The sequence below is a fragment of the Myzus persicae genome, unplaced genomic scaffold, assembly GCF_001856785.1.
Source record: "Myzus persicae strain clone G006 unplaced genomic scaffold, MPER_G0061.0, whole genome shotgun sequence".
NCBI lineage: Eukaryota > Metazoa > Arthropoda > Insecta > Hemiptera > Aphididae > Myzus > Myzus persicae.
Genome location: NW_019104289.1, coordinates 209,918 through 237,338, shown reverse-complemented (window position 1 = coordinate 237,338; position 27,421 = coordinate 209,918). Strand labels below are relative to the sequence as shown.

The following is a 27,421-nucleotide window of genomic DNA, read 5'->3' as shown; positions in this document are numbered from 1 at the left end:
GTACTTACATCTTATTCTAGTTTTACTATATATTTTATTATAATAATAAACCGTATGTATAGTCAACTGTATTATAATACACATACAATGTGCCCGAGGAGGATTATTATGAACGATAAGTGAGAGAGAGGGAGGGGGGACGGCACATTTGAATGCCTATATAATTAAATAATAAATTACATATTATTATTTTATAATGCTAATTTTCATTTATTATAAATAATATTCATAAATACATTGTAAAACATGATATTGTACGTCATATAATAATACGTACATTTAAGGATCGTAAAGGAAGTGGTCGATGTGTACGAAAATCGTTCAAAAACTGCGAATCGGCATTCTAAAATGTAACCGTATACCTAGGGCAACACAATCCTAAGTAGGTACGGCACAGCAGCCTTCACGCGCATAATAGATAATTTGTAATTATCGATCAGAGTAATTAAAAATAATTATAGTCTTATACAAATTATGCCAACAACCGAACTATACTTAGACGCTTCGAGGTGATCGTCTTAACGTATTCTTCTGTGTACGAAATAATAGCAATATAAGTCTCATAGAATACATTTTCAACAGCTATAATTGCTAAATAATTTTCGTTGATTTTTTAACATAATATTATGTGTATTGTTTTTACTTAGATCTTTACCCAGGTATAAACTCGGGTCTTGTTGTTGTCGCTGTCGCAGTGCTGTTCAATCCGTTAAAAATTATAAGGCGGTAATAACAATGTAGGTGTTAATACCGCTATTATGGTATAGTGTATACTGGAGGCTGTGAACGTATTATTATTATTAATGTTATTGTTTTTTGTTGTTGTTTTATGACTTTGCGACGATATTATTAAAATAACCCTCGTCTGACCGCCGCCACTATATACGACCATCACAAGCGGTTTTTACTATTTTGATTTCATTCGCTTTCTAATGCCGTAAGTATGTCTAATAATATATTACAAGTAGGCACACTCCGAAAGAATTTTAAACGCCACATCAAATTATTAGTGCGGTAAACGGGTATCCATATTATTTTTAATGCCATCAACGACGAGGCTTTACAATGTAATATCCAACCCGATATAATTAAGTTATTATACCACGATTAGTACAACATATTATTAATATTAATACGTATAAAAAGTTGTGTTGAAATATTGTTTTTAATATATATTTATATAAATCATACTCGATTTTCGTTTATGCAAATCCGTAAAGGGGGCAAAAGTGTCGACAGAAAAATCAAATCAGACAATTTATTATTGTAACCATCGTCATTCTGAGTCATGCACTTATTGTACCTACGTATAAGACATTGACGAAAATATAAACGACAATTATTATTTTGAAATTTATTACGACCGTCGAATTTCAATCGCATGCAACAATAATAATTATACACACGTATCTCATAATATTGTAGGTACAGATCGTGGGTTGGTGCTAGAAAAACATGATATTTCAGGTACCATAACTGTGAGTGTCTGCCTACAATAATATTACCGTGCAGATCGTTTCTAAAATATCGAAACAGACTTATCGTCGGCAAGCCTTAGTTTCGCGTTAATTGCTCGTCGGGTCTGCAGTGAGTGATTTGATACTGTACAAGACACTGCAATAGTTACAAACTACCTACGTAATGATACGGTATAATATTTTGTTTTTGACTTGTAGACGAGTGTAAATCAATCGTCGTCATACCCGTAACATTAACCATTATTATAATGTATCATACTTAGTCGTCTCGTGTGTGAAATAATTATTTTCGTTTCGTTTTGCAGGCGGCCGTCCTCCGACGGCGCGACGTTCGCCACAAAATTCGTGCGGGGGGGAAGTCGTTTTCGGTTGTCCACCGAAGTGATCAATGGCACACCTACCTACGCACGTTTACCTGACCACACAATAATATGATAATATGTATGTATGTATGTATAGTAGACTGAGACAGAGACAGAATGAGAGGGAGAGGTAGAGAGCACACTCGGCTCGTAAATCGGCGTGGTGGTAGGGGAGGGGGGAGACTCGGACAGTACATCCATTCATACCGGCGCGGCGGCCGACGAGATCCGCAGCCAAGTCCTCTCCCATTCACCGAACGCGTGGGTTTTTAGGACTCTTTATCGAGTTCGAAACTATATCCGACATTATATTATATTATTATTAAAAATTACACACCTGTTGCCTCCCTCGCCCCACCACACCGTCGTGGTTTCGCTGAAAACGCGTTATCTCTTTTCCATCGCTGTGCACTGAATAAGTCTTTACGTAACATTATTCTTATCTCCAATAATGATAATAATGATAATAATTCAATAATACCCATCGTGGGTTACGTCCGTCGGCGCGTGCTGTTCGGAAAATAATAATTGTTCATGCATTATAGGTAGGTCCTTCAACTGCCTAAACGTCGTAACACGTGATATTATTATTTTTACACAGAAACTCGGTTATATACTCGGTCCTCGTCGACTCAAAAATACTACACTATAAGACGCCGTCTTCCGGAAAACCTGTTTGCGAGCATTTATCAAGTTGAAAAGTAAAAACCAACGGTTTTATACTATTTTACCGAAATTTAAAGTGGTTCGTCGCACAACAGCAGATTCTAATCGTTTTTCTCTTTCCAGATGCGCCACACTATATACATAAGTACATAACCACTAACCGAATATTATACAGTTTTAATGTCGACATTTTACCTAAAAATATATTATTACACTCGCCGTGTACATGCGTCTAGCTGTTACAGTGTGATTATATTATAGCGCGAGCCGCCTTGAAAATATATATTATCATATTAGGTACCTACCTAGTTGTACAGTATTATCGTTATTGTTCTTTAGAATCCAACGGTCGTTTCTAATATTGAGTGCTTCGTCTGTTATTCTCATACTAATCTCAAAAAATGTGATCGGCGAACGATCGGAAATCTCTGAAATCGGAACGCGATCGTATTCAAAAAAAAAATGCGTTTATTATACGCTTTTGAAACAATCTCATCAATTTTCCAACCCGATCATATCAGCCGTGATCGATATTATTATTTTCGGACACACGATCGTCGAAATCGATTTACATTTTAATAGCACGAGGAAAGCTGTTTTACAGCCACCTTACACACACACATATAGTATAACAGTATCCGTATCGGTGTATCTGATCTTCTGATTTCATTCGGCGGTATACCTATAATACGTGTAGGATAATGCGCATCGGCACTATGCATAATAATAATAATAATAATAATAATAATAATATACATAACACTACAACAGTGTGTTCCAAAACCGTACAAATAAATATATTATACGTATTAAATATAGACCACACGCGCCATATACCTATACTATGTTATAATACAACACAGGCTCGGGTACGAAATTGGCTTTGGACTATTTTACCATACACGTCTCCGTGTAATCAACATTTATCGAGTAATTATATTTAGGTGTATATTATAGTCTGTATAGATACATATTTCCCGTTAAAAAATCGATCTATCATGGTGCAACTCTTTTACAACGACGTTAAACGTACGTACGTATAATACTGCTGCAGAGAAATCGTTAACACGAAGATTTATCGATGCCGTCATAAGATAGGTAGTTATTTTTTGCTAACTGTGTATAATGTATACTGTGTGTAATATTCTGACGGTATACTAATACCAAAGACCTAAAATGTTTACATAAATGTTTTTTTTTAACGATCGGTATAAAATTCTCACATCATAATTATTGTTTGCGTACATATAGGTACTACACTATAACACTACTTATACGGCCACTCTGCCTAACCTATAATACATACACATCTCCATAACCCATGTACAAATATCAACACATCATCCTCATTCGAAACTTTTAAAACGATTCATCAGAAAATAATTGAAGAACGGCAGAATTTTAACCTGTTTACGAAATGAGAAACGGAAAATTGTGCACAAAAAAAACTTAATTATTCTCCTGGCACAAAAAGAAAAGAGGAAATAACCATTACTCGAGCTGAAATAGGCCGCTCTCGCCTAACACGTCATGCTTATCTCATCAGAAAGGAACTAGCGCCAATATGGCGATACTTCTAACAATAGAGCCCATTGTCATTATCTGTCCCAAATACACCTATATCGGGCTATATGAGATAAACATACTCAAAAGTCCTCTCTCACTCCACCAAACCCTCAAAGACGAGAATACAGTTGAAATCAGTATATTTTTCTACAGTATAAACCTAAGTCATTCACTGTAAACAATGGACATGGACCAATTGCGCCCAAAACAAAATTTGTATTTTTGGGTCATTATACCAATTGCGCTTACCGGCTCCCTTCAGATATGAAAATATTGTTGTTCGATCTAATCCCATCAACATCAACATAAACAATCTACACGCTAAAAACTTATTTACTGGCCAATTGATTACTGGTTAAAGTGGCTTATGGTTATAATATATTTTCATATCAAATATTATGATTGGTTAATTTCCCATCCAAATTTGTTTGTGTTTTTAAAAGCAACAATCGAAACACGGACTAGCACGTATATTGCAATAAATAGTTCAGATAAAGATAAATAATTTAACAAAGAAATGAACAATCGTGAGTCAATTATTCTATTATTGAGAAATACAGATCTGTCAAAATCACCAGAAAAGAATTTTTTTTAATCAGTGTGTTATTATTATTGTAAAAATTAATCTAAACAAATTATTGATCTCTGGTCAGGTGACACTACTGAGGGTCTTCCTATTCGAATATTTCATAATGTCATATAAACTTTGTCATCATACTTACTGATACTCCCAAAAAATTCGGTCAGTGTATTCATTTATTATATAATTATACATTTATACATTTATAACTAAGTGATAAGTTGTCCTCAGGTATTGTAAAATGTGTAGAAAGCAATTGGCCTATCGACCATGAAATTCTTAGAGCGCAAAATTAGTATATGAAAACGTCATTTTAAGCGCAACTGCAGGTAAACTGCCTGTAGACAATGAATCAATATTTGTGCCAAAATGTAATGTAAATTAATACCTTTTTGTCTAAAATATGTTAGTTAATTGTAGGCTAAAAACCTGCGCTGTTGAAAGCCTTTTTCTTTAATGAAAAAAAATATATATATATTATATAGTTACATACCTATTATGAGGATGTTTTGTCTTCAAAAGCCAAAGTTTTATCTACATAGTTGTAGTGTTCGTTTTCCATCACAGACCATTATTATTGCAATGGGCAAGTTGTTTTATAAAAAATAGGTAGACTTAGTATACACTTTCGATCTGAAAAATAATGTATCTAAAACATTAGTTGCCTAGACCAGTTTATCGAAATAAAGGCATAAAGCAATAAGTCATATATACCTATAATAGTTTACATTCTTCTAAAATATAAAATTGATATTCGCTGGAAGACTTGGGTGTTAAAACTATTGGCACGAGGTGAGGCATGAATAAGTTATAAACACATGGAAATAATTTCTATCATGTCTGTGGTTATAAATGATTTGTCATTATAGGCACATCGAGATAAAAACGATATGGAGATTTACAAAACGGTATTGTTTAGACAAAACCAAACAATGTGTGCATCGACATTATTCGTATAGCATTATATCATTATACTTGCTCTATTTTTGATTAAACTATGCGTCTATGCCCACGCACATTTTTTTTATTAGCCACGCATCGCACTCTTGAAGTCTATTTTTGCTCGAGGCTATTAATACAAGTATTGTATGCCAGGTGCGACTTACAATCATTAAACTATCGTTTTAGACTTAAAAACTACTTTTTAACTCTTCGGTGAAAATTGTACGGAGAAAAATGTGACATATTGTATACATGATTTATTAAATTTTTTTATTATTTATAAGTTACAAGCGATGGCGTGTGTTGTTTCCTACATATTTTTCTATCAATTCGTAATTATAACAAAATCTCTTCGTACGTGAACAGGTAACCAGTTTCCCTGCAGAGTGAGCAGTAAAGGTACACCCCAAATAATTGTCTTGTATTATGTTACATGATTAAATGTAATTATTAACAACTTCATAATTTAAATCACGACTAATAACGACGGTGCTTAATATTTCAAAATTACGCTTAACGCATGTACAGATATCACGTAATGTGTGCCCATCACGACAAGTGTATTAATATTTTTTACAATCATACTTCCTTCAAAAGTACAACTTACACGGTGCACAGATAAAAACAATATTTTGTACCCATGAAATTCTCAAAAAATAATCTCGAATTTAACAATATTGTAGAGGTACAATTAGTTACCAATTTCCAACATTTCATATACATTGTATTGTAACCGGTATAAATAATAGTCACAAGTGTTTTTTTTTTTTAATAAGTTTTTAAGTCTTAATTAATTTCAACAATTTAATTTTACTAACTGCATTATTATAATTATTATTATTATTTATAATTGTTTTAAAGATGTAAATCAATAGTTTTTATATATTTTAATGCGGGCCTGCATCTGACCTATTCAAAACAGCGACGATTGACGAATAATACGTCAGTTTCTTGTCATTAGTTGGGTAACAGTTCTATTTTTGTCCGTACCTGTTTATGTATAACACAAACTCAGATTTCTAAACTTTGATTAGTTAAATAATTAATAGATTAATTGATAGGTAGGTACCCATATCCGATATCGCGTACATTGAGTTTTACAGATTGAAAAAACCTATTAAAACCTACTCATTTTCGATGCTCTGGCCAGGTTAATATAATAATATTATCTGAATAAAAGATCATCGTTAAACTATTATTATACAATACCGCTGTAATATTGTTTAGAATAATTATATTTCTTTATATTATTATGATTTATTGCGAGCACACGAATTTCGAGTAAATATTTGTTCTGACGTGGACGATTTTTTTTATCAGCTTTTAAAAAAGCAATATGATTAATATTGAGAAAAAAATTAATAATGATGATCTCTAGCATATCATAGTAACTTCACGTTGTAATACAAATTGTTATGTCGACCTTGTTAACTCGCTCAACTCTTACCCTGTTTGATAAACTATTTATTATGTACTTGGATGAATTGTACGAACATTGTTAATAATATGTTATCTTCGTTGGACTATAATATTCGTTCGATTATCGGTTAGCTGGTGTATTGTACCTATATTGGTACCCATTTAAAATGTAAACACTGAACAGAATTTTTAATCGGAATTCGATGGCGATAAAATAATGCCCTAACCTGCATCGTATCATACGGAGTGATCATCGACCGTTTAAGTTGTCGCACACGACTTGCCGACATGTCCTAGCTATATAGTTGTTGACTTTGACGACTGTCCGTAAGATATTAAAAGAAGACCCTTACGTTTAAGCATTGCTGCACATTTGCGCTCAGCAGATCACGTTTCATTTGGTTATACTTTCAAAACTAGATCGAATCGACCTGTCATGAAAATTGACGGTAAGAAAGTTAATGGCCGTGTTCCTGTGTTGGTTTTTCGAGATGGTTCAATATTTCTGAGCGAGTGATATATAAGCAATTTTAATTGTGAGCTAGACTTGCTAAAAAATCGTACCATCGTAAAAAACCAACACAGCATCACCGATTTCTCGTTCTTGCCGTCAAGTTTCATTGTACGTCGATTCCGTCCGATTTTTAAACTAATGACGGATTTAAAAGTGATCTGCTAAGTTCGAATTCGCCATGTGATACGCACGTCTTGTGAGACGGAGACAACACACGCTGGTTTGGCGGCGTCCTCTTGAGGTGTAATAATTAATGATATAGTAATAACTCTTTATATTATAATAATATATATATTTCTAACAAACACATTTCGACCATTTTCCCGTCGGCGGTTTAATTTTAAAGCTACAGCGGTATGGGCATGATGGGCTGTGTAACAAACACCGTTAACCCGAAACCAAAAAAGTATATCGTAAAAAACAAACCGACGACACCTGAGCGAGTAGATCACGTCATAATAATAACCAATAATAATATTATGGACACGAGGAGCTCGGTCTTTCGTTTCCATTCGATGCTATACCATACTGGGCAGGTCAACGATAATTTTCGATCGATTGAAAATATTTTAAAAAGTTTAAAGTTAATAGTTACCATAATAGTTTTCAGTTTTAACTAGGTCAAGTTGAAAGTTATATGGAAACATAAAATTAACTTACTGACTCGAGTTACTGTTTTATTTTACTTTTTTAATGCACATATAGCCTGTTATACGGTTTAAAATAATAAAAAGTAAATGTTTATGCAATAATATGCATCGTCAATTATAGGCATCTCATTACATTAATTATTACTCAATTATTTATAATATATTGACGTGACTTGGATTTGATAAAAGTAACTATAGTTATTTATTGATATTATATCAGTAAAAATCAGTAGGGTTAAAAATTTAATTAATATAGCGAGAATCAGATTTTTAAAAAATGAAGTCGAAAAGTAAAATCAATAATTAACTTTAACTCGTTAACGTTTTTATGTCCGGTATTGTATTTTACCATGCGGCGGTATCGTCGTGGTATTATAATATACCACAGGTATAGTCTCCGTTCTCCAGACCTCACAGAACATAATACTTCGTAGGTCCTATACCTGTGTATCAGTGTATAAAATATGTGTTATAGACATATTTTAATAACTATTATTATCCACCGTAACGTAATAGGTACGCGATATTGGGGGTATACTTAGTACACTATTATATAGGTACGTCTATATTAGATATTATGTTTTTTATTGTGCACTCGTACCGCACCGCCACTTTAATAATATTTAGAGACGAGACCGATGGCCGACGGATGTATACCTAACCTACATGATGTACCTCCTCATGACCGCACCGGTTATAATGCTATCGTGTCAGCACAATATTATTATAATATTATGTTTTCACCTTTATAACATTATTTTTTTTTTTTCTATAATCGTGAACCTTATCAGTTATCACTCTGCGCGCGCACACGCGCCCATCGCCGAACGCTGGTGGACCTCAACCTTCCCTACCCGCCCCCCCCCGACCACCCGTAACGCATAACGTCGAGCCCCGTTCGGAACAGGCGGCGAGGCGTATCACCGTCGGTATCAGTGTGATTCACGTTTTCCGCCGATAAACAATAAATTCGTTACGATATTGTTACGACGATATGGGTAGGCACGACGAGTGTTTACGTCTCGCGTCGCGTCGTACACACCGCGCGGGCGGGTAGGCACTATATCGTCTTGCGGACACATTTCGCAGTCAATCCGAGACGACAATAACCACCGCTGCGACTGCGTGTCGTCGAGCAGTCGGCGGACGAACTGACATTATTCCGTACAACCACCGACCACCGTACAGTCAACAACAGTGCCCGTGTGCGCCTGCACCAGCTACTTCCGTCCGGTGAAAATAATATCATAAGACAACGATGATCGTGACGACCGCAGATAGGTAGGTACGAATAATTAACGACGACAACAACAATGATATTATCACAGTCGTAATGTACCGCCGCAGAAGCGAACAAAAGTGAGACACGAGTTTCCCGCGCAATAAATATTAATTACTATAGCGTTGCACTGTAATACGCCTGTACGACAATCGAACTCACGTCCTGCGCACAGATCGATGTACGCGCGAAGTCTCATATATTATTACCTATCTGCTGTTTAAAATGAATTGAGAGCTGTTGTGTCGCGTGCTTTCGGCGTTCACTTTTTCATTTTCCGACGTGTGTCTGTTATTGTAATGCTGCGACGCGTGCAGTAAACCGGCCTCGCACACAACCGCAGCTGACAGGTACGTACCCGCACAATTGAACAATAATATTGGGCACTGCAAGTGTGCCTAAGTAATAATAATATTAATAATAATTACGATTTAAATCGTCGGCTAAACTATGTACCGACGAGTTCGACTCGCCGCTTCGACGATGTAATAATTATTTTGTCGATATCGCAGACAGCGTTAAAATACAACATCCGTCGTCCCACTTTTGAGTGGTTATCGCTGACGATATAACGACGATTTCCGGCCGCACGAGTTGATTTCGAGAATATTCTTATACAAGTCAACAATAGTATTTTGGTTTTTCATCGGCCAGCTGATGAGCCGAGATCGTTTTGGTGAAATACACATTAAAATTCACCTATGGTTGTCAGACGACTTAAGTACCCACCTGTATGACTTCAAAAAGTCTTATAATCGCATTAGTAGCAGTTGATTGCTGATAACAATATAATATACCGGGATAACATTGTTCCCACCTATTATGTTAGGAAATTGGTTTCCAAACGAATTATCGTGTTTGTATATTTTGAACTGCAACAGTATTAGGATTTTTCGGTTTTACTAAACATACATAATATTACGAAGTTATGTGTGTGAATATTATTAAAATCATAAAAAATGTAAAAATGTACATTTAAGTTTGAATGACCGTCATTGTTGTTCTCGTTATTATTACTATAAAATATAACACCAATGAACATATTATGGGTATTACATATATTAACGATAATTTATATTTCAATGCGCATAAGATAAAAAAAAAGCCAAAGTCGAATACAATATGAAACAAGTCGCATGTGATGTTTGAATTTAACCTCACATACATTTTACATCCATGCGAGATATTTGTTTTGATTAATTAGTAAAATATTTAGTGTGATCGAGAAGGTTATAAACATATTACTCGTATTATTAAATGATTATAATATTATTCACTGTCGAAATCGATCGATTACAATTTATTATTGAAGTAAACAACTTAAAATATGAATGATAACAACAATGGAGGAATGCATGTCACACCTACATTCATGTTTTTTTTTTAATTGATCTCCCATAGAAAAACAAACAAACATTTTGTTTATTTGTGATTGAATTGAAATTATTGGGAATAAGCTGCTAAAAATCGAAAAGTTGGTATTGAAAATGAACTGATCCCGCGAGACTCGTATGATAAATTGATAAATTTCTGGTCGTTTTCCGAATCGAAATAAAGTTATTGAGTTATCCCCAAAAAACAGAGCCGCCTGGCTCGTGTAATATTATGATAATATAATAACTATTATTTATTATGGTTATCGTGAGTATATTCAAACGTCTTTCTTAACCCCGAAAAAAGGGTTTGGGGTTGAGCCGACGATCTTCTTACGCGATAAGCCGAACGAGTTTGTGTAACCTTTTTGTTTGTTGGAAAATAAAAAACGACAAACTAAAAAAAAAAAAAGATAATAATAAAAATAAAAAACCAGTTTGTCACGGAAATCCAATACGCGCCTCCGTTTCCTGCCTGCACCAGTAGTCCAGAGATTTGGGACCTAACGACTAGTGTAGTCGCGTACACGTCGAGTATCATAATGAATTATATATTTGAATTAAATTAAATTAAAAAATATTATTATATTGTACGCAAGTGTTAGATTTTATGGGAACTATATCGGGCCCGGAGCATCAGCTCCGCAGTTGTCCGCTAATGAAACACTCGATTGGCGAACCGGAAAATAATAATAAATAATGATAAAAATATTGATAACAGTCATATTGACAGTTTTTTTGTCCTAAAAAACCGCACGTGGTTACCTCGATCTTGTGTAGTCCGAGACGCACTTTTTCTGTTTCACGCAATTTAACTCGTTTTCGGAATAAACTAAACATATAATACCAAGCCTGGGCTTAAACGAGTTAAAAAGTTAATGTTAAGTTAATTTTAAAACTTAATTTTTAACTCAACTGAATTTTGTTGATGTAAACTTAATAAATAACTAGTTACGTTTAATCAAATCCAATCTCGTTAATTTATAAACAATTAAATAATAAATGTAATATAATTATTATTGGTGATACATATTGCCTAAACATATTTACTTTTTATTATTTTAAAACATAAAACTGGCTATTCATATATCGATAAATAAATAACTTAACTTAAATTCATAAGTTAATAGTTGTAAATTTCCAAAATTCCCAACTGTAAACTAAACTGAATTTGAAGAAAAATTTAGATAACTATTAACTTTAAATTTTTAAAATGTTTTCCTACAACTTAACTCAACTCAATTCAATTAAAAATTATCATTAACATGCCCAGGTTTCGCATAATACACATCATATGAATAATTTGCATACGCCAAGATTGTTTGCACAGTAGTTGATTCTTGAGAATTCAAACCTTCGATAAATCGAAGACTTTCGGTAGTTCGAAGTAATTGCTAGTACCCCCAAAAATCTAGCAGCCATTCTCATAAAAACAATTTACATTTAAGTACACTCGACGATTAGTAGAAAAACTTTAGAGAAAACTAGACGCCAATATACGACAGTTTGAAGTTCAACGCTCGAAGGGTATTTTCCCCAAAATGCATTTATTATGACCTTATTGTTCGTAATTATTTGTCTTGCAATTGTGTATGATTTTAGCTTATTAATCCCGGTAACTATCAAATCATCATTATCGTATGCGCGACATTTTTTCCATAACTCAGTATTGGAAATGTTTTTTTCCCTCTAGATATTTTTAACCATTTAGTAATTCGAACTCTCAAAAATATGAAATTTTTCAAAATTAGTCCCACCAACTTCGAATTATCGAGAGTCCACTGTACATCTACGCAAACACCTGTTTATTCTTTTTTCAAGAGCTTTCTTACAAGTGCCTTGTCCACCGCACAGTCATATTTAAATAATTTGATGTAATATTATATATAGTGACTTAAGCTTATTTTTTCATACATTTTGTCATTCTAACCTAATAGATAAGTTTTTTTAGATCCCTTTTCAAAAACTTAACTCAATATTGGCAATAATTATTAGTGTAGGTATTAATTATTATATTTAACAGTCATTAGTTCACTTAGTCATGTACTTATTAGAGATGTTATAAATTGATACAACGATTGGTGGTATGAATAAAAACAGACGTACACTATTGTGTGACCCGAAGGTCGCCGAACCACCAACATTGGACTTTTGTCCTAATTTATTTGCTTAAGCACAAAGACAGATAAATATTATATTGAGAAAATACTGCAACTAATACATATTAAACTTAAATATTCCTTTTGATTAATCAATTATAATATAGTCATTTCAACTAAATTATACGATTAGTAACAATGATTTTGATGAAATTATTTAATAATAAAAAAAAATAATAAATAAATAAATAAATAAATAAAAATAAACAAAATAAAAATATAATATCTGTACAATATATTAATATATATTTACATATTAAATTATATATTTTATAATTAATTGATGGGATTTAAACCAAAATAATTCTGTTTAGGAAAAAAAACAAAATAGGTCCCGCGGTAGAATAGATCAAGTGCAGGTTTTATTATTTTTACAATGACTCGAAGACATTGCAGTGGTACATAATATATTTAATACTCTGTCGTTTATTACTTGTATTATATATATCCTATGCTTTAAGCTTTTCCGATTCATTTAAAAATCTATTAAGATTAAAAAAAAAAAAAAACTGAACGAGTTACGGTCCATATATGTACTTACTATTAAATTAATACGAGAAATGAAGGTCTCGTAATTTAATCAACATTAAATAAGTAGAAAAATATTGACCGTGCTAGATTAAAACTACCTAATCATATTAGGAGTTATATAACTTCAAAATAAAATAAATGTATGGTTTTAATTTTAAAATCAGATTTAATTGATAGGTTTAACTACTGGTTTGAGTTGCTATGCAATTGACTAGGTATATATATGTGTGTATATATAATGTGTGCTTTATTGCACCTAAACAATATTATTAAATGTTTGCACAAATAAACTGAAACGCTTTAACATGATATATTTATACATTTTAAACGATTAAAAGAGAGCAATACATTTCATAGATATATGGTACGAGTTTCAGTTGCAAGAGTAATTTTATTTTTACATTTTTATCAAAAACTGTCAGACGTTAATTCTAATTAGTAATTAGTATAGGAATGTAGGAAATCTATATTCGTGTCTCGCAGTTCACATATCGGTATTAATAATGGCGTATCGCATCGTGTTAAATTTACTCACAGGTGCATTTCAAAATATTGAAATTCTTAATAATTGTAATCCGTTGGTTATTATTAATTATTATTTATTACCACACTAATTTGTGCTCAGAAATGACGGAAAAACATACCCAACCGTAATTTAATACAAACTAAATAACTGTATCAGCGCCCACGGGTTATTCAATAAGATTTACTTTTTTTTTTCTTACCACTTAACCATCACGAGTAATTAATAATTATTAATTGTACCTTGTACAGTATACACTCTACAGAACAGAATCAAACGAACAAACGTATACAATAGACGTATACTAATCAAAGCTCGTTGGGCAACCGTATCATAAATCATGGTATTACGTTATTCATGCCAGTAATCAGTTTTGTATCGGTAAAGCTGCACCGAAACAATTGTTTATTCAAAGTCGGTTTCGAACATCGAGAATCGTAAAAGATAAACATTCAACTAATCTAGGAGTCTACTATACACGTGCTCCGCGTTGCAGGGGTTGTCAAACTAATTGTGAATGAGAGGAATATGTATGACCTTTTTATAAACGACGTGTCGACTATATTCGCCATCAACAGGTGTTGCAACACCACGTTAATTAAACTAACGGTTTACTTTTCTTTTATCGACGTGTACACTGCCGTTTACGTGAACTGTGAGCCCAGTTCGGAAGACAAAAACACTCTCCTTTTACTGTAATATCTAAGTGTCATAGACTTCATTTTAAAAACTATTTTTATCCCTATCCTAGTTAAAACTAACATTTTTGCATTTTTTTTTTTGTTTGCAAGAATTTAACTCACCGATGCTGTAATTGTAAACCATCTAGGTTAGTATCGAAACCCGTTCGAAAATCCTTCCACGGCGAAATTCGAAAACAAGTAAAATATGTATTGAAACGGCCATCAACAGGTGTCGTCAGCACCGATATGTTCGAAAGACTTTAAACATTTTTACTTTTAACTTGTTCGATATTTTCATACGTTCTAAGCCGTAAATATACTTTTTATTAAACGTTTTCATTAAAACCTACCTTCATTAAACCGGGCGTATACTGATTGCCTTTGACTAGGATGTCTCCCGACATTTGTGTTTATTGTTTCTCAGAGGTAACGGTCTGATGTCGTCAACTTTTACAACAATAAGTGAGCTACGTGAATAATATTTTGTATCTATCACCGTTTATTTAGGCAATTATTTATATTGTTTCATGGAGTGTAATAATAATAAATTGTAAATTTATATAACGATATTGTTTTTTTATTATTTCTCCATTGGAAAATTGTACGTTTCCTTTTGCTAATAAATACATTATTATTGACTTTGTACATAATGCATTAAAGTGTATTGAGTAAACACGCGAATACGTGGTCGACCGATTTTGGGGATAACTAATCTTTAATACGATCGATTCCTCTAAAAATCGACCAGTCGATTGCGAACCCTGACCTTGTACCGACTGTTAAAATAGGCTAATGTAAATACACGAGACCTATCAGGTAAAAAAATACATATTATGTTAGTTCCTAGACGATAGGAAAAAGTTTCTTCGTGGGACATTGCATAAAAAAATATTATATATTAAAATTAAATTTCACTCTATGAACAATAGTATATATTTTGGAACAAGTATTACACTTTATATAAACCACATAAAATATAATAAATGTTTTTTTTGTACAAATTGTATGAAATACTATAGTGAAATGTACCTATGAAAATAAAAAACAATTATAATATATATAATACCGAAAAATTGTTTCTGCTGTGAATATACAAATGCACATTTTTTTACTACGTTTGAACTTACGCATCTCATATTACGTAGGAATTAACGTACGTACCTATTTTACCTGTCTTATTCTAAAGTAGGAACTTATACGAAAAATGTTAATAAAAAAATGGTACATGGTGGAGAGGGCATGGATCCTTCGATCCCCCTCTCTCTAGCCGGATAAGAAAGCACAATTTAATATAATAATACATATGTAGGTTACCATTCTTTTTCCACACTGTAAATTGATTTCGATTTTTTGTTTTGCGTTTTCTCGGTTAGACCACTGGACCGGAAGAACACGCGAACCGGTTCGATGGCGAATCGCAATACCGGAAGTTGCTGTTGTAGCGACGACGACGATGACGACGACGAAGAAGAAGACGAAGAAGACGAAGACGACGATGACGACACCAGCGGATCGTGTTCGAGCTGTTCGACCGCAGAAGCCGACGACGACGATGACGGCGGCGTGACCCGACGGCGACTGACTTCCGGAAGGACGACTGCTGCGGCCGCGGCCACGTCGTTCGACCTGCTGGACGCCCGGCGCCTGCCGGACCTGTTGGACGCCGAACGACTGGTGGCCGTGCTGGACGGGTGTCTGGAATCGGAGTACGTGCGTGGCTGCGTGGTCGAGACGTGGGACGCGGTGCTCAGCGAACACCTGGAGGCCATCGCGCACCTGGTACTGTACCAGACACCCGAGCACGCCGTCAGCCAAGCCGTGTACGAACAGCTCGTCGGACTGTCCACGTCCCTCCGGCCGCCCGCCAACGACGACCAGCACCAACAGCAACAGCGGCCGGCCCGCGTGGACGCGGCACGGGTGTACGGCACGCTCAGGTCGGCGGCCCGGTCGCTGCTGACCACCCGGGTGGACGCGTGCTGCCGGCAGAGCATGTGTCGGGCCGTTGGGCTAGCCGTGGCCGCGCTCCGGTGCAGCACGCGGCCCGTGTTTTCGGTGGAAAACTTCGTGGTCGAGATCAACGAGGCGGCCAACTTCGCCAACCTGTACTGCACCGGGTACGCCAAGCGCATATGCGCCGCGCTCGAGGGCATCTACGACACGGTCATGGCCGGCGACTACCACCCGACCAACGTCGTGGTCCAGATGGCCGTCATGGACAAGTGCATCAGGGCGGCGGTGCGGACGCTCGCCGACGGCCGGGCGACGGCCGCACAGAAGACGGCCGCCCAGCGGTCGCTGCTCGCCGAGCTCGACGACGTGGGCGCGACGGTGCGCATGAAGAACCACGGTTGCGTGGACGACGCGGCCGCGGACTCGCAGCAGCGACGCCAAGTAGCTGTGGCCACGGCGTCGTCCACGGCGGCCAGGTTCGTCCACTTCACCATGAGCCCGTGGCGGGCGCCCATCCGCATGTACCACCAACAGTCGCCGACCAGCGTGGACCAGGTGCTCAGGGCCACCGTCCGCTTGGTCGAGGCGCTCGTCGCCGAACTGTTCAAGCCGTGCCTGAGCGGCCGGCACCGCGCCCCCCGTCACATCCGCCGCCGCCGCGCGTGCAGCAGCCGTCAGATGCACGACAAACAGCTCTAGGACCGCCCACATTTTTATCCGTGTAAATATCATACGTTTTACCCGATCCTCGCGATCTATAACCTACCTACCCTTGCTTATCACATTATATGCGAACCACGCGAATTTTATTTTTATTATTATTATTTTTTTTATTACCATTTAATTGTGTGTAAATTTTATACTTAACTTTAGTCTTTAAATTATTTTATTTATATTTATATCGAGATTTTCAAGGAAGAAATCGGAGCGTATCGATACGTCTCGGATTTGCAATTTATTGAGCGATCGATACCTACCGAGCCGTATCGGACTCAGACTTCACGGTGTGGTACAATTATTCCTTATCGACACGTAACGAATTTTTATTCTTGAAAATCTTATAATTTTATTTCATACTCGTGTCAGTGTGCTGTACATAATTGTTATTAAATGGCAAAACAATTTTATAATATTGCACACGTTTTTGATTAATTCCCACGTTGCGTTTACGACGCCTATATAGTGTCCATCACCTGAATATCCGTTTCTTAAGGCCTCGTAATTTTTTTTATTTCCTTGGCGTTTAAATATGGAGCCCTCCGCAAAGTATTTATCGAAATATTTAACAGTACGTAATTTTTAGTTACGATTTTTATTTACAGGCCTGTTTTTTTTATTTACAAAAAACTGATCCAGGGGCCTTTGTTGTGGAGCCAGGATGACACAATGCAATATTATGATAGATTTTTGTTTGTTGTTTTTTGAAGTATTTGGTTAGTTTTTTTTCTCAAAGACTCAATTACTACCAGTGGATGAGGGGGCAGAACACTCCTTTTTATACTTCTGTTAAATTTAAAGTATACTATATTATTTCATGAATAATTATTATTGTAATGTATTTTGTTTTGTGCACAGTAGGTATTTCAATATTTCATGTTTATTGAGAAATCATTAATAGTATTATAATCATTTGAAATGAACAAAGTAGGTAATTCCCTAAAAATAATTATGGCAATTTATTACTGTGAATATTGTAATATAATAATATTTGAAAACATCTAAGTACCAGTGACCATTTCTGAATTCTTGACTCTGTGAAATCACTTAATAAGTTTGAATATAGTGAAATACTATAAGGTATCTGAGACATTCTCTCCGTAAATAACAACAAAAACAAAATAATTTGAAAGATTTCCTAATATATTGCCTATACACATAGCTCGTAAGGCGAAGCATAATAGGTGTTGATTCAACAAAAAAATGAACATATTATTATTGTGAAAAATCATAGTTGTAAATCACATCTTTATTGTTTATTGGGCAAACAATAACTTATTATGGATAACTGATAAATTAATATTACTCAATGAGTCACTTGGTGTCGTAATTTAACTTAATTTAGTCTTGTGCGTTTTTCACCTGAAGCACTTAAAAAGGCCTAATATGTATTTATATTGTGAAGTCACAAAATGCTTACTTATGGATTTAAATAACGATATTTTTGTGTGTTCAGATTATTCCCTATCCTTGTACATTTTGACATTTTGAAAATTTAACTTACCTTTCCCGTATACCCTCTAGCCTAAAATGAGGTTCGGTCTATATTTCTTCCACCACAATTAACAAAAACACGTAAATTTCATATCCAAATGGCAAGTCACAGGTCTTGCCACTCGCCAGCAGCCTGCAAATTTAAAATAAATTAACTTTTCGTTATTTTTCATAACTACGTCAATATCTAGGTCACCATTATCTCGAATTTCAAATTTCAATTTGGAAATTGGCACCACTCTCCTTACCACTCAAAATCAAAACAACATAAATCTACATCGTGGGTTAACTGCTGCAGCTGTTTGGCAGGAGAGTTTAACAATAGCAGCCATATTCAACCTTTTTTTGATTTGGGTCACATAGAATATTTTAAAATATTATCCTGGACGCAAGTCGAAATGAACGGAACGGAGATTAAAAAAAAAACTAAAAATACATTTGTATATTTTGTATAACATTTGAAAATGTATTGGAAAAAAATTAAATATTTATGTGCTACTCTTAACAAGTCGTCAAGTTGTGAATCAGTAAGCCAATTTCTGTAAACATCCTTTGCATATTTCATTTCTGAATATGAAGTTTCACATAGATATGTTGATGTGAACATTGTTGGCAACAAGTGGGCACATTATTGTATGGTTTTGTATTTTAATGGCACTAAATTAAAAAATTCGATGTATTTTTTTGTTCCCTCTTTTCTTTGGAAATAACTTCCAAATTTACACATCGAGCCAATTTAGTTATAAGATAAAAATATAAAATGCATCAAAATCCTTATAAAATATAAATAGTGAAAATACCAAAAACATAATCATCCTTATCGCAATCGAGTAGGACACACTTTGATTGTTCTGTTATAACTATTTTATACTTATAATAATTTTGACATTTTTTCTTCAATTCAATAAGTTCTGTTACCACATAATATAAACCATTGGCTGGCCGCAGGTTGAGTATGGCTGAACTATAGTCAACGAGGGAGGACGATAACGTCAGCGCCATCTACCGTCGCTGCCGTTTCAGACTTTTCAACAAGTGCGCGTCCACGACGATCACTAGTTTTCGCATAGGTAGTCATATTATGTGATTTTTGATTTTTAAATTAACTTTCCGGTTTCTCGTTCCGAGCCAACCGATGAGACTACGACACGAGGTTTTCATTTTTCTTGATACCATCGACAACTAGGTATTGAGTGGGTGGGATGTATCGAAAAAATACATTTCCCGATAATGTCGTGCAGCCATTTGAATTATAAATCCTATATTGATACATGGTATTTATTAATAGTATAATATTAATGAATATTATATAGTATTGTACTTAATTTAATGTACTACCATTTTCGAGAAGTTTGTTTTAATGATCACAAGTCAGTCGAAGTATAGTTTTAAAACGTTATTGTACGTATAATTATTTACTTAATCTTAATACTTTTCTAATCTTGTTACAAGTGACAGAAAAATAAAATACTCGTTCACGTTTATTTTAATAAATCATCTAAAAACTTAACAATTTCCTAATTGATTAGGTTGATTTACTTAGCATGTATAGGATTAAACTAAATAATAATAAATAATGTTAAGTATAGTATGAGATTTTTTTTTTCCAAAACAGTGGTCTATAAAGTAAAATAATACTTAAAAATTATGACGTAAACAACAATTAAATTAAATTTTATAATAATAATAATAATTTAAAAAAACCAATATCTTTAAACTATTTATACAATAGGTGTAGGTAGTAACGCCGCAATTAAAATAATACGTTACTATACTATATGCAATATTATACATTAGTTCTCTGACTCTTAACTAAAAGCTAAAACGGCAATCGCAACCCATTTTTATCATAATAATATTATTATACTACCTATAGGATTGTTGTCCGTTTTGACTTCGAAGAAAGTATATAAACGATAAAGTGATTATTATAATATTCGTAGGTAACGAAATAAAATAAAAGTTTACAGTCGAGGAAGGTGTACAAAATTATATAATCACAATTAGGCTTTTGTCGAACAAAAGACAAAAAAAAAACAAAAAAATGAATTGAGCATACTACCGCCGTGTGTGTCAGCACACGAACGCTGATTTGAGCCATTCGGCAAGATTTAGCTTGATGTTGCCGTTGAGAAGAGGATCCTTCGACTCGAATAGATTGAACGCGATGCTCAGGTGCAGGATGGCGGAAACGAAATCGCCGAACCTCAAGGTGCCGTCCTTCCGCATGTACCTAAGTATGAGGATCGACAACACTTCGGTGTTCACCTGAAAGCCCACCTCGAGCAGCGCGTCCTTTAGCCGTTCGGCTTTCAGGATGCCAGTCTTGTCTTTCGAATGATTCTTGAACACAGTCTGCCAATACTTGAGGCTGCACATCAGGTCCTTAAAATCATTGAACTTCAGTCGCCCGCTGCCTGTGCTCTGTGAATAAAATTGAAATTAAAATAGGAACACTCGAGGAGGAATTATTTAGAGGTACCCATGTATAACCAACTCACCCCCCCCCCTCCAGATATTCCGTCGATCTGATGACCCTCATTTTATTTCTATAAAAAAACTACATAATATTCACTATCTACTTGTATGCGTTATTGTTTAAATTAAGACTGAAACAACTTAAGCTATGATTTGAAATTTTTTTCGATGCCCTTCAAATGCACATCAGGTGAAACACGATTGTCCCTGTTCCATTTTCAAATCATTTGATGATGTGTCAATACGTAATAATATTACACTGCACAAAACGAGTAACGACATCTACTCGACTCAAATAATTATTCCAACTAACAATATGTGTGCTAAATACTAATTAGTAATTACTTGTCGAAACAGCAGCCGAGGAGAAAACATATTTGTTTTAATTATATGAGTATGAGAACCCTTTATTAGTTTTAAAATTAAATTTCCCTGCGTTGTTACGTATAATATGTTCACTAATATATTTTATTCGTCTTATAAACATCGCATTCAGTGAGTATAGGTACATATTCCCATTATTCCTAGTGCAGGTCGTAAACCTAAATATTTATTTAAGCAAATGATTAACAAACATTGCACGAATGCGAAATAATATTCAAAAGTGAAAACTCACATCCAAGGTAATGACTACTTGCCGGCAGACTTCCATGCTAGCACAACTTTTTATATAATCTGCAATAATGTACACCACAAAAAATATCGTTATATTGACCATCGAGAAAAAACAATAGCAATTATTTTAATTTACCATTTGGCAGACAAGCGTCTAGGAGCTCTTGAAGTTCGAATGCATTCACTGTCCTGTGCTCGTCGGCCAACTGTAGGAACACTGATTCGTATTGGACAAACGTCTTACCATCCAAATTTACTGGTGCCTAAATATATTAATGCGATTAGTTTTATTTCGCATTCCGACTTAACCATAATCATTGTATGTTGGCGGTATTGCCAACCTCACCCTACACTATGATTATTTATATTATAATGTACCTACCTTCATTATTGCAGATTTCAATAGCGAAGGGACAGTGTCGAGTAATCTGAAAAAATAAAATCCGATAATAATGATAATAATTATGATATTTGCAGTGCTTTAAAAACGCGTACTTGAGTTTTAATGGTTTGCTAGAATACACTCTCAACGTGAACCCCGATTCTTGGCCAGGTTCAAACGTGGTAGGTATTATCAAATATCCGCCCTGGTCCAAAAAGCATCGATGACTTACCTAGAAAAATATTATAAACAATTGTTGTATTTAACTACCCGCGAATGAATTAAACTCATTATATCATTCTCATACTTGTCTGCTGTTCGTGTATTGTGAGTTAACTAGTGATTTATTTTTTTTGAAAAAATCTTTGCCCGTCGAGTCCATACACGCTTTTGGTAACGAGTACGACGTGAATCCGATCACTTTAGGTTCCATAATGCTGTGTTGGTTCAATGAAATTACAACTTCTTCCATTTCGCTCAAGATTAAATGTAGTTGCGGATTAATGTGAAAAGTTTCTAAAAACAAAAAAAAAATTTTAATCCGTACTCATACGAATGTAAGAGGTACAATGAGTTGGTACACGTGAAATAATGTTCCGCAATTACCTGGATTATTTCGACATCCTCCGGCCGTCACACCTCTTTGCCAAGTACCCTGATGAAGACGCATTTGCCACGTCCTCTTGTGATGCAGAGACGGTTCGTCTCGGCTGGTGTCACTGTCCAAGTGTACCATTTCAACGTGCGTAAACGTCTTCACGAATTCATTGTAATTCATCCTGAAAAACATTTAACCCACGGTTAATCATCAACAGCCAGGTTGTAAGAGCGTATCGTCGAGTGAAATTTACATATTACGATGAATCACGGGAAACAAAAAAAAAAATTCGAAGTATAAAAAAATTTCAAATGATACAAACAAATAAGTATTGTTCTAATTTGGTTTGGTTTGGTTTTCAAAAATATTTCGTTAAACAGAAAATGTCGTTAAATGAAAGTTTGTTATATTATGGAAGTTTCACTGCATTATTACATTATGTTTATAAAAGTGATGTGCCATACCAAAATTCTCCTTCCATCAAATGAATAGCGTTTATGCGTTCTTTTTCTTTGTGCGGAACATTGTCCCAATCGTCGGAATCCCTGGACCACGGACCGTTATATTCAGAGCCGCTACCGCCGGGCTGTCGCAACTTGAATAATTGTATTGGCTCGTTTTTGTACGTTTCCAACTACCGGTTTAATCACAAAGGGAACAATAAAAATAACAATATTTCCGGTGAAAAAAATGAATAGGTTGGTGCATCAATCGACATACCCTTTCCACGGTGCACAGCCTGTAATTGATTCCGATCTGAATGCCGTTTGTTAGTTTTTCTGGTACGCTTTTATTAGCCTGAAAAATATATTTTAATAATTTATATTAGGTACCTATATAGTTATATGCCTGTACAGGTACACGCAATGAACACGATGATTTACAAAGGTATAAAACAGGCCACGAGAATATAAAATTGGGGTCAAATATGTTTGTATAATTACATCATAAACTAATAGCAAAATAAAGTAAGTACCTCCTACTTACCTACCATAAAACCATAAAGATAATAATAACTGTTGACTTTGAAAAATTGAATTTGTCAAGTGCATAATATTGTACTACAATTTTAATAGTATATATCTGTGTAAAGTTATTGCAAAGCAAATATAAATGATTTGTATGGCTGAAAAACGATTTAACGGAGCAAATATTCGGAAATAAAAAATGTAAATATCGACTAAGTTTGCATGCAAATTTGCAATGTAGGTTGTTGTATTCAATGTAATTGTTTATTAATAATATAGCTTTGAATACACCTTATTGATATGGGTGAACACAATTCGTTATACTATCAATTTAAGTTCATGATGCGAACTCAATACGAAAACTGGCTTTATGAATAATAATAATAATGTAGCGCCTCCAAGACGTGTTATCGTCGTTACATTGACGTATATAATTATAAACACTACGGCGCGTAGAATATTATTAAATGTTCGTTTGAGCAGTTCGATTTATCGAACAAAATAATCATAAAATATGTGAAACTATCGTAATGTTATATTTTTTAATATTTACTTGTTGTACGAACTAAAAAATAAAAAAATAAAAAATCTGCCGATGATAAATATTTACAACAACCTTCTTATGAAAAGTGATTTGTTGACACGTTTTCTTTTATTGTCTTGGACGTGATTGGAACTAAGATATCCTGAAAATCGGTATTACTAGGTTCCTTTTAAGGGAATGTCCGAAGGCCATTATATTGTATAACATATGACCACGACAGTCTTCAGAGGCTTTGAACTCGCTAAAGAGGCTCGCCAACTTCAGGGAGTAGATATATGTTGCAGTTATCCAAATGCAACAGGCTACAATATAAGTCTGTGAGATACTAATTACTGATACTTAATAGGAACGAGTACATGGCTATAATATGGAAACATGACGTGATATGAATAAAATAGATAGGTACCCCCATTAGCATTTGACAAATAGTATTGTATAATTTCGACTTGTCTGAATACTATATTATAATGTACTAATCGTAAAATATATTTTCAACGTAATTGTTCATTTCACCTTTCTGAAGACATCTTCAAATTTTCATCTTAAATATAATGTATATAATTCTATTATAATATTGTATATACACGTCACATTTATCTATATTATTTTATCATAATATTAGGTACCTATAGTTAGATGTTTGAATTTTAAAACTATTTTGCTATTAAAAATGCTTTGACGATATACTCGTAAGTACCCAACTGTCATTATTTAAATAGGTACTTTGCTAAGTTTCAGAAATTATTTTAGAAACCTAACGATAATCCCGCACCGTGATGCGGTAATGTTTATTTTATTAATTTTTTCAACAAGAATCATTTTTACTTACGCAATTATATTGTTTTATCAACTTAAACGGATGGAAGTGGCGTTTGATTTCATTTTCTAGTGAAATTCGAATTGTTTTTTTTATTTTTGTGGGTTTCACAAGTATAAAAATATATTAATAATAACAGTAATAATAATAATCATAACATCCGAAGAAACTTGTAATTAAACAAACGAAACTAGCTTAGTGGTAATTAAATGAACACGAGTCGGAAAGAGAAACTACTAGAATCCATGATACTAAATGTTAATTCGACTAAGAAGATCATTATCGTGGAGGTATGCCCGACGCATCGCGGCGAATCGTGTGTGCTCGGGCTTCAGCGAGAATCAACTTGTATTGTTTTAAATTGGCACAGTTTGAGATATTAGAATATTATCATATTTTGGTGTGATTATTCTCAAGTTGTAAACAAAAACGATATTATGATACTCTGTACGTCCAGAACTACATTAATAGACGGTATCGTTAAAATCAAAGCGATATATAATTTATAGTGATTTTTTTAATTTTGTAAAAATATTAATTATACACTACCATATAAGTAGCACGTCATAGTGGCTCTTATTTATTAAATAATAAATATGTTTATTAATATTATTTAGTTTGTTTTTGAGTTAACTATGCATTCCTTCTGAGGGCTTGAGAAATAATTGTCTATTGTACGCACATTAAATTACATTTGTTACCATTTACGAAAATTCGTACCTCGTTTACGATTTGAAAATTGTGAAAGGCTTTCACTCGAACGTAAATTAGTTTTTTTCCATACTTTGTAGTTTTATCATTGTGTACGTTTTTATTTATTTTTTAATAATAAACTTATACTTAAATAATTAAAATTAATAAGTGGTGAAAATAACACTGCGCTTTTCAAACGTGGCTGCAGAAGACATGCAACATACGCTCGAACACGAATATCTACTATATCCGAAAGCGTCTACTCTATATTTTATAGTGCATACGCGCCAGTGTGTTATTATATAAAAGAATATTATTCCGAGGGACCTTGACATAAAAATGATTTATAATACGATACATAATGTATGTAGGTACGCTGTTATCATCTTAAACACGTCCAGAATTTTATGTTTTCATCTACGAGATGTAATTATATATTGTACCAGTCAAAAATATAACAGAAATTTGAAAATATTATTATAAACTGTAATGATAGGCTCTATATTTTGGGTTCTACGACATCGTTGCAGATATATAACTGGCTATTACCCATATACATAGGTTGGGTAATTATATAAGTATAAAATATATATAATATATTATTTTCGTATTATTGTAGCATATATATTATATTTTTCAGAAACGTTTATTTTGTATATAATTGTTTATAATTGTCTTATAATTGACTCGGCAATTATTACCTGAGGTGAGGCCGGCTGTACTGTACATGTGACAATAGATGTCATGTCCAACATTTTTCCAATCATTCTACCGCAAGTGGTTTGGTCTTGTCGGATATTAATGCTTTCCGTGATTCCGCCAGTTAGATCGGCGAGTCCGTCCAGAAGAGTACCATACTTGAGAGCTTCATACGAACCATGCAATCTGAGTAAAAAATTCGATATGAGTCCAGCTAAATCATTTATTATAGCAACGTAATATAATGATAGTGTAAACTTTTGTTATAATATGCAATTTGAATATTGTAAAATAAATGATTATAATGAACTCTTTGACAATACATAGAAAATAATACTTATTATAAATATTAGAATTTATTAATTCGTTGTATTATTATTATTTGCTTACACACGTAGTTGGCACGATAAGTAAATTTACTACGTATGTATAGACACTCGTAATTTTTAATTAGTGAAATTTGGTTCGTGACATAATTTTTATAAATATCATTGTTTTAACATTAAATACACGTTTCCTCTAGCTTCACATAAACTCTTAAAGTGAATTAGTTACGATAGTTGTGTTGGATAGTGGATACTATAAGTTAAACGTCTTTAGACATGAAAGCAATGATTAATATTGAGTTTTAAAAACAGTTCTAAACTTTTTCGACCTCATCCAATACAGATAATAAGATTTTTTGTTTGTTCAGCCACACTTGTACATTTTACTATACGCGAGCATCTACATAGTAAT

General features: G+C 34.1%; 2 protein-coding genes across 4 annotated transcripts in view; one reads left to right on the top strand and one right to left on the bottom strand.

Annotated features, from left to right (window-relative positions):
- The first annotated feature begins 9,084 nt into the window (after window positions 1-9,084).
- Window positions 9,085-17,810, top strand: LOC111040905. 2 transcript variants are annotated; one of them, XM_022324970.1, is made up of 2 exons: window positions 9,085-9,458; window positions 16,099-17,810. In XM_022324970.1, the coding sequence occupies exons 1-2, from the start codon at window positions 9,436-9,438 to the stop codon at window positions 17,375-17,377; spliced, it is 1,302 nt and encodes a 433-aa protein (XP_022180662.1). In that variant the 5' UTR covers window positions 9,085-9,435; the 3' UTR covers window positions 17,378-17,810. The 2 variants fall into 2 exon arrangements, with proteins under 2 accessions (XP_022180662.1, XP_022180664.1); XM_022324972.1 differs by having other exon boundaries at window positions 9,087-9,806.
- A 2,542-nt stretch (window positions 17,811-20,352) lies between these two features.
- LOC111040904 (calpain-C) overlaps window positions 20,353-27,421 on the bottom strand; it is a 28,966-nt gene continuing 21,897 nt past the window's right edge. Inside the window, exons 5-15 of one of the 2 annotated variants that reach the window (XR_002605261.1) lie at window positions 26,686-26,869; window positions 23,683-23,760; window positions 23,427-23,596; window positions 22,971-23,143; window positions 22,672-22,880; window positions 22,478-22,596; window positions 22,365-22,410; window positions 22,119-22,245; window positions 21,984-22,042; window positions 21,713-21,909; window positions 21,221-21,313 (exon numbers count right to left, since the gene is read on the bottom strand). Coding sequence is in view for 1 of the 2 variants with exons in the window: in XM_022324969.1 (XP_022180661.1) it covers window positions 20,963-21,313; window positions 21,984-22,042; window positions 22,119-22,245; window positions 22,365-22,410; window positions 22,478-22,596; window positions 22,672-22,880; window positions 22,971-23,143; window positions 23,427-23,596; window positions 23,683-23,760; window positions 26,686-26,869 (1,516 nt within the window). In the remaining variant the exon portion in view is untranslated. Of the gene's footprint in view, window positions 21,314-21,712; window positions 21,910-21,983; window positions 22,043-22,118; window positions 22,246-22,364; window positions 22,411-22,477; window positions 22,597-22,671; window positions 22,881-22,970; window positions 23,144-23,426; window positions 23,597-23,682; window positions 23,761-26,685; window positions 26,870-27,421 lie in introns of both variants that reach the window. The other variant, XM_022324969.1, reaches the window with a different exon arrangement.

Coding starts and splice junctions, on each gene's coding strand:
- LOC111040905 (XM_022324970.1), top strand. CDS start 9,436: ATGATCGTGACGACCGCAGATAG. Junction 9,459..16,098: donor ATCGTGACGACCGCAGATAG/GTAGGTACGAAT, acceptor TTTCTCGGTTAG/ACCACTGGACCGGAAGAACA.